The 8,749-nt window shown below is 36.9% G+C and overlaps 1 protein-coding gene and 1 pseudogene across 2 annotated transcripts; one reads left to right on the top strand and one right to left on the bottom strand.

The window, feature by feature from the left end:
- Window positions 1-623: 623 nt before the first annotated feature.
- Window positions 624-4,142, bottom strand: LOC143617421 (uncharacterized; annotated as a pseudogene). The gene is made up of 2 exons (XR_013150830.1): window positions 2,448-4,142; window positions 624-2,388 (listed from the first exon to the last, which is right to left on the bottom strand). The product of XR_013150830.1 is annotated as an uncharacterized LOC143617421 (transcript).
- A 785-nt stretch (window positions 4,143-4,927) lies between these two features.
- Window positions 4,928-5,725, top strand: LOC143617422 (uncharacterized). The gene is made up of 4 exons (XM_077089988.1): window positions 4,928-5,101; window positions 5,316-5,501; window positions 5,555-5,572; window positions 5,681-5,725. The coding sequence occupies exons 1-4, from the start codon at window positions 4,928-4,930 to the stop codon at window positions 5,723-5,725; spliced, it is 423 nt and encodes a 140-aa protein (XP_076946103.1).
- The last annotated feature ends 3,024 nt before the right edge of the window (window positions 5,726-8,749 follow it).

The raw sequence follows: 8,749 nt of genomic DNA, 5'->3' as shown, positions 1-8,749 counted from the left end.
CCTATAATTAGATGGGGGAATGGTGTCAAATGGGCGTAAGTGGTGTATCTATAGTAGAGCCCCGTGAAAATGAGAATCTGTGACAGCTGGATTAAGTTAACAACTCCCTTCACCTTAATTAACTATATCCGTTTATCCATTCCTTTGCCATATTAGAGCATTCACAGTGGTGGATGAGTAAAAAAAATTAAACACGACACGTCGCCCGTTACATCATATTTTCACTCATCAATCTTTAAACATCAAAAACTCTCAGTTCTCCTTCAACATTACATTCACTTTTAGACACCCCTATATTTCACATAATCACCTACTTCTATATTTTATTTCTATAAATTAAAATACTTTTATAAATATTTTATTATTTATTTCAAATTATTTAAAAAAAATAAGTTATAGTAAATAATTTTTTTAAAAAAATAATAAAAGTCATATAAATACAAATTTAAAATTACATAAAAAATAAAAAAAACAAACACACGCAAATACAAACTAAAAAAGTTACATAAACTAATTCTAAAAAATAAATTTTTTTTATTAAAATTCTTTTATCAAATAAAATATTTTTTAATTAAAATAAAAGATAATTAAAATTGAGATTGAAATTGTTTCAAAAGTTAGACCATCTCCAACAATTTTTAGTTCAAACCAGCCACATCACTGCCACGTTAGCTTTCTTAAAAACCACATTTTTTACTCCAACAATACACATTCTCAAACCATCATTACATTTCCACATCATCACTTACTTTTACATTTATTTTAAATAAGAATTTCACAATACTATAAAATATTTAATTTTTATTTAAATAAATAGAAATATAATAAAAATTTAATAAAAGATAGATTAACTAAAATATAACAAATAGATAAACAAAAAAAAATACATAATTTAAAATGACAATTACTCTAACAACATAAAAGAGGGATAATTTGAAACTTTTGCACAATAATAAAACCTATGAATTATTATTCTTAACTGTCCACAAATGTTCCATTAAATCATTCCGAAGTGCATGATGAGCTTCATTGTTACGTAAATCCTTGAAGCGTGCCATGTACGCTTGGAAATTTGATGTCGGTCCATGAAATGGCGATTTAGGTGGTTCATCTTCATCATTTGACCAATCTGTTATAACGGCCCCTTCATCCTCCACAATCATATTGGGTAGTATAATGCATGCATACATTATATCTTTTATAAATGTCATGCTTCAAATTCTTATGGGACCTTTTATGATGTGCCATCGAGCTTGGAGAACACCAAATGCTCTCTACACGTCTTTTCTAGTAGACTCATGGCATGCCTTGAAATCTAGCATCTTCTAGTTTTGTGGATACGTGAAACTTTTTACAAGTGTAGACCATTCAGGATATATTCCATCTGTTAGATAGTATCCTACAGTGTATTCATTTCCATTCACTGTAAAATTGCATGGCGGCGTCGTACCTTCTAAGACTTCGTTGAATACAGAAGATTGATTTATAACGTTCACGTCATTGTTTGATCCAGAAACACCAAAATAGGCATGCGAAATCCACAAGTCGTAAGACGCAACTGCCTTGAGCATGATTGTAGGACCGCTATGTCATCTCTTGTGTATTGACTTTTTCATGCAACTGGACAATTTTTCCAGTACCAATGCATGCAATCAATGCTTCCTAACATTCCAGGAAAACCATGCTTTGTAGAATGTTTATCTACTATTTGTAGGATGTCTTGTTCATTTGGCCTCCTTAGATAAACATCAGAATAGATTTCCATGGCAGTACTTTCACCAATGCGTACATATTCATCGCATTGATCACCAGCTAAGCCATATGCCAACATGCGTATGTCACATGTGCATTTTTGAAGAGGGGATAAACCTGGTCGGTGTGCTGCATCATATCTTTGTGTAAAGTATGGAGAATGATTTGACATGGCATCTACAATTCGGATAAACATATTTTTGCTCATCCGAAATCTTCTTCTAAACTAGCTTTCAGGGTAAACCGGTTGGGGAGAAAAGTAATCATTCCATAGGCGTGTGTTGCCTTCTGCACGACCTCTGTTTATTTCTTTGCGTTTCTCTTTGTTAGGTCATCTAGAACTTGACTCTGAATCAGCACGCCTCCTCTTGATTTCTTCATACATATTTTCTTATACATCATCCATCAATAACTCAAGTTTCTTATTCCACAAGCTCATGAAGTGAGCATCAGAATTTGTGGGAACCTCTGACATTTCTTCATCACTCAAACTCATTTTGAATAAATATTGGCAAGATTGAGGAAAAAAAGTTGTGAGGAAATTGAAGATTAATGGATGTATATATGGTGGAAAACTAACCGTTTGAAAACTATTTGTTTGAAAACTAGCCGTTTGAAAACTAGCCGTTAAGAAAACTAGCCGGTTGAAAACGCCGTTAAAAAACTAGCCGTTTGAAAACTAGCCGCTAAAAAACTAGCCGTTTGAAAACTAGCCGTTAAAAAACTAGCCGTTTGAAAACGCCGTTAAAAAACTAGCCGCTAAAAAACTAGCTGTTTGAAAACTAGTCGCTACAAAGTGCTCTACAAAGTGTTCACTCTAAAGTGCTATCTATATATAGATGATGAATTCCCAGTTAGCCTTTCATTAACTTATTTCTTCACACTAAAAATGGATGATGAAATCCCATTTCAGCATTTGTTACACACTTTATCCAATGAAGTCCAAAATAATACCATGAATCATCTCCCAAATCAAGCCACAAACGTTGGTTTTCAACAATTCAATCAAGTTTTAAACCCTGCATTTAAACATGCTTCATATCAACATCCTTCATTTCAACAACCTCCATATCATCAACCTACATACCCCCATGCTTATCCAACTCCATATTTTTATCCAAGTTTTTCACAACCCACATATCACCATGCTTATCCAACTCTATCATCTGGTACCCATCAATCTGGTGGTGAACCAACATCTCCTTTTTAATACCAAATATTTGGTTCAACTCAATCATCTCGTTTGGATGACAACCCAACCCCCACACTTGATACAAAAAAGAAAGGGAAGAAAGTGGCATCTTCCAAAGCTATCAAAACAGTACCCAAAGTTATTCATTGGGACACTAATGATGAGGTACTACTAGCTCGTGCTCATGTTCACATTTCTGTGGATTCGATCCCTGGTAATAATCAAAAGGTTGATGATTTTTGGAAACGCATCCATGAATACTGGATTAAAGAAGCATTGGCTCCAAGGGAACAAAGTACTATAACATCACACTGGCATCAGATGGCGAAGCCAGTGCACCGTTTTACAGAGTTATATAACAACCTCAAAGAGCAATATCATAGTGTTGGTCTAATGATCAAATCCGTAATGCAGCCAAGAAAAAGTATTTTCAATTTGAGAAAGCTAAATTTCCTTATGAGCATGTATGGGAGGTGGTTAGGTTCCAACCAAAATGGAATATGCCCGCACCATTACATACAAAGAGGACAAAGACGTCTGCTTCTGGCGAGTACAGTACATCAGCTTCAGATGGCCACACAACACCTTTCGACCTTAATGCGGAAAGTAGTCCAATAACTGTTGAAGAGTATGGCGTCAACCTAGAAGATGGCCATGAACATTACCAGGAGCCGACTCGTCCTGTTGGTACCAAGAAAGCTAAGGCGTTGGCAAAGGCTACAAAGAGAAAAGAAGAATCAAACGAGGTTGACGAATTTCTCGAGGAGATGTTTCGTTTGAAAGCAACGATGTTAAAACAACATCAGCAAAAAATGGATGACTTTATATATAATCAAGATATGAACATACTTTTTGCCGATCGCTCGCATATGGACGAGAAGAGACTAGCGATTCACAAGAAAGTATGTGACAAAATAATGGCAAAACACGGGTAGGATGACGTTGATTTGGATAAGTAGGACTTCTTGTAACTTTTTTTTCTAGGAGTTCTAACGTTTTTTTTTCTAGGACTCTTTGTAATGTCTAGGACTTCTTGTAACCTTTTTCTAGGACTTCTTGTGATGTTTTTTTTCTAGTACTTCTTGTAATGTTTGATTTATTTGAATTAAGCGTTGTAAAATCGATAATAAAATCGTTAAAAAAATAGCCATTAAAAAAATAAACCGTTAAACTTGCCGTTACGTAAAAAATAGACAAACAAAAAAATGCATAATTTTTAAACAAGTATAAAAAAAATATGTATATAAGTATAATAATTTTGTAAATTTTATAAATATAAATATGTGTAATATAAATATATATATATGTGTGTGTGTGTGTGTGTGAGAGAGATGTATATAAGTACAAATGATGGTTTTTGATGGTTTGAAAAACCAAATTTGAAAAGTTATTTTTAGTTCAAACCAAGCTCTCCATTAATTTTTTGGGTTTTATGTTGGTTTTGAACCATCTATAAACCATCCGATGGAGCTGTTTTTATATTTGACTCACTTATTATATTTATTTCTTTAAATTGAAAATCATCTCCAATAAAACTAAAATCGATGGATGTTTGTCTAGGAGCCCAAACCTAGGTGCTTTATAAAACCACAAAACAAACACCCGATTTTCCTCCTCAAAAACATTGGCATAGTCACCCAACAAAAAACCCATTCAACCACGTCTCGTATTATTCAAACACAACCCCTTCCTTCCTACATATATACACACATACATTAACATACCCGGTTGATTGGTTGATTATCATTTATCAATCAATTAACAATGTCAATGCATGTGAAATCAGACTCCGACTTAACCTGCAGCGTGGAAGCTCTAACACCACCCCGATCCCCACGCCGCCCGCTCTACTACGTCCAGAGCCCCTCCAACCACGATGCCAAGTCCTACGGCTCCAGCCCCTTCGCCTCTCCCATTCACCACACCCGTGAGTCCTCCAACTCCCGCACCTTCTCGGCTTCCATCAAAAACCATCATGCTGCTATGTCTCCATGGAAGAGGCTTGAGTACGGCACTGACATGGAAGAGGAGGAGGATGAAGACGACGGTCGGATTCCCTTGAGGGTTTATGTTGTGTGGTTTGTGGCGTCCTTTGCTTTCTTGTTTACGCTTTTCTCTTTGATTTTGTGGGCTGCTAGTGTTCCTTACAAACCCAAGGTTTATGTTAAGGTCACAATCTCAACCCACCCTTTTTTTTTTGCGTTAATTATTAATTATGCTTCTTAAATATGTGATTCCGAAATGAACTCAAGTCAGTGTTTTAAATATGATGATGATGATTTACTTTTCTGTCAAGTGTCAACAGTAGTTGCAGCAGCAGCTTTAATCATAATTTTGTTTTATTTGATATGGCTCTTTTCCTTTTGTTCAGAGCATGATGTTTGACAACTTTAATGTCCAATCGGGGATGGATGCAACAGGTGTACCAACGGATTTGTTGACTTTGAATACTACACTCAAAATATTCTACCGGAATCCGGCTACATTTTTTGGTGTTCATGTCACCGTTACTCCTATCCAAATTCACTATTATCAACTCAACCTTGCTTCCGGTCACGTAAGTTTTTTCCATTCTTGTTACCTACTATATCTTTCTAATTTATTTGATAGGTAATTTCTATATATGCTGTATGTGTTATGCAATTATACCTAGTTACGACAACTGGAACTTGTGCCTTTTTCTCCAACCATATTAGAATATTGATTGCATGCATTATTCACTTGTTACCTGTGTAGCTCTGGTTGTACATATTTTCTATGTGCTTTGATGACTTACGGTAAGTTACTTTTAATGGAATTGGTACCAGGTATTGAACACTCAGACTCGTTAATTTGGCTAACACCCAAACACGAATATAATTATTGAGAAACTTCACAAAACTCAATTACTTGATTACTGTTATAATATCTACACCCCAAAGCACGGGTATTTATAATCTAACCTATCACGTTTAGACTACAACTAGGATTGCTAAATAATAGGATATAATAATTATACTAATAATTAAATCTAAGTACACTTAATTAACTATAATTTTCCACTCCTTAAATCTCGTTACTTAACCTTGCACGCCAAGTAACGGCCTTTAACCGAAATTCCCAACAATCACCCCCGGAATTTCGAACTCGAAACCGACAAGTCTTCAACTCCAAGTAATTCTCGCATCTCCTTGAATTTGATTCTCCCAAGAGCCTTCGTCAAGATATCGGCACATTGCTTAACACCACTAACATGCTTGACACTTACTTCTTCACGATCACACATTCTCGAATGTAGTGAAACCGAGATTTGATGTGTTTAGTCCTTCCATGGAAAACCGGATTCTTCACGAGTGCTATTGCTGATGTATTATCGATACGTAACAACATTGCTTGAATTTCCTTGTCGAATAACTCACTTATCAAGTATGGTGAAATCGGTAGACACGCTGCTCTTAGGAAGCAGTGCTAGAGCATCTCGGTTCGAGTCCGAGTGGCGGCATGCCATCTTCTAAAAGATATCCAATAGATCCTATAATAAAAAAAAAATTCCCATTTCTTTTCTTAATTAATATAGGGGATCCCCCCCCCCCCCCGCCCTTTTTCATTTTTATGATATTTTCAACTTTAGAGCATCTATTAACTCATATTTCTTTTTCTATTGTTTCAATTGTAATTACACTTTATTTGATAACCTTATTGGGCAATGAAATATAAAACTTAGCCAAACTGCCTGACCACCGCGGCTGCGCTTGCCGCCATGTACTCTGCTTCACACGATGAGAGTGCAACCGTACACTGTTTCTGAGAACACCAAGTAATTGGTGAAGACCCAAGATAAAACACGTGCCCCGTAGTGCTTCTGCCATCGTATTGGTCAATGTTATAGCTACTATCACTATAACCAACTAACATGTTTTTCCCACGAGTGTCAGAAATACCAAAACCGAGAGTACCTTAAATATAACGAAGAATTTGCTTTATAGAGTTGCATGAGATTGCTACGGGTTTTGCATGTACCCGGCTTACGACTCCGACCGAATACGCCAAGTCGAGACGAGTTTGTAACAGGTACCCGGAGACACCCGACAATCTTTCGATATCTCGTAGCATCAAAATCTTCTTCGTCTTCAAATTTGGAAACTTTTATACTCGGATCCAATGGAGTTTGAGCAGGATTACAAATCTCCATTCCCGCTTCAGCTAAAATTTTCTTCGCATACGCTTCTTGCTTAATTTTTATCCCATCCTTGCTTTGTGAAACTTCAATTCCAAGATAATAAGTTAGCTTTCCCAAATCCAACATCTCAAAGTTTAAAGCCATCTCGCGCTTAAACTCCATTATTAAGTTTAAATTTGAACCCGTCACGATCACGTCGTCAACGTACACACCGACTATTAAAAGATCGGTTCCAAATTTCTTTCGGTATACCGCTTGTTCTTCTATGCACCGGTGAAACTTCATATTTAACAAAATACCGTTCAACTTTGTATTCCACGCCTCGGAGCTTGCCTTAAGCCGTACAACGCTTTGGATAATTTGTATACTTTGTGTTCTTCACCCTTTTTAACAAAACCAAGCGGTTGAGAAACAAAAACTTGTTCTTTTTAGCTCGTCATGTAGGAACGCGGATTTGACATCAAGGTGATGCAATTCCCAACCTCCATTCGTTGCGAGAGATAACAATAAACGAACCGTTTCGAGTCTAGCTACTGGTGCGAAAACCTCGTCAAAATCGACTTTGGGTTGCTGAACATAACCCTTTGCCACGAGTCTCGCCTTGTGTTTATTAAGCGAGCCATCCGCGTTTCTTTTAACCTTGAAAACCCACTTTAAAACCAATCGCCTTTGCACCACGTGTAACTCGGTCAACGTCCACGTATTATTTTTATTTATCGAGTCAATCTCGATACGCATTGCTTTCATCCACTCCGGTTTCGATTTTGCATTATCAAAACAAACCGGTTCATCATCCGCAAGCAATAAAATATTTTCATCAATCATACTCGAATTCAAGACATAATCATTAAAGTGTACCGGGGTAACCGTGGCTCGAGATGATCTCCGAACAGCCGGCTCAGGTGTAGCCGTGTTGCTTGTACTAGCCGGGCTTGTTGGAGCATTTTCGACTATCGGTTCTTCATCGTCTTCTTCACCCCCGTCACCACTTGAACTCGTAGAGTTTGACTCAGGGTTCGACCCGATGTTTTCGGTATTAACGGTTCCTTCTCCGGTGTCAATTTCATCACCAAAGTTAACCCAAAACATGCAGGTGTCCGATCCTCCTCATCGATTATTTCGGTACTTTTACCCCAATTCCAACTTTGCTTTTCATCAAACACCGTGTAACCCGCTCGACTCAACAATTTTCTTAGTCGATGGATTGTATAAACGATACGCCGCCGAACCTTTCTTGCTTCCGAGATAAACTAAACGAGTCGAACGATCGTCTAACTTCTTAATATTTCCCGCAACTATTTTTGAATACGCAACACATCCAAAAACTTTAAGAAATTTAAGATCCGGTTTCTTTGCTTTAACATCTCATACGGTGTTTTGTCTTTTAATGCTCGAGTTAGAATTTTATTAATCACGTCGGTCGAATGCCTCACCGCTTCACCCCGCATATAATTCGGAACTTGTCTCGCTTTTATTTAATATGCTCCGAGTCATATCCAATATCGTGCGGTTCCGCCTTTCGACAACACCGTTTTGTTGAGGTGTATATGAAGCGGTTAAATGCCGAATAAACCCCTCGTTTTCAGAGAACTGATTGAAATCACGAGAAGTAAATTCTCCCCCTCGATCGGTTCGAAACGTCTTGA

This window comes from Bidens hawaiensis, unplaced genomic scaffold, assembly GCF_021521415.1.
Source record: "Bidens hawaiensis isolate Kalapana, Puna unplaced genomic scaffold, B.hawaiensis_p1.1 tig00054770_1, whole genome shotgun sequence".
Classification (NCBI taxonomy): Eukaryota; Viridiplantae; Streptophyta; class Magnoliopsida; order Asterales; family Asteraceae; genus Bidens; species Bidens hawaiensis.
This window is presented reverse-complemented; position numbering and strand designations above follow the sequence as displayed.

Coding starts and splice junctions, on each gene's coding strand:
- LOC143617422 (XM_077089988.1), top strand. CDS start 4,928: ATGTCTCCATGGAAGAGGCTTGAGTACGGCACTGACATGGAAGAGGAG. Junction 5,102..5,315: donor GTGTTCCTTACAAACCCAAG/GTTTATGTTAAG, acceptor CCTTTTGTTCAG/AGCATGATGTTTGACAACTT.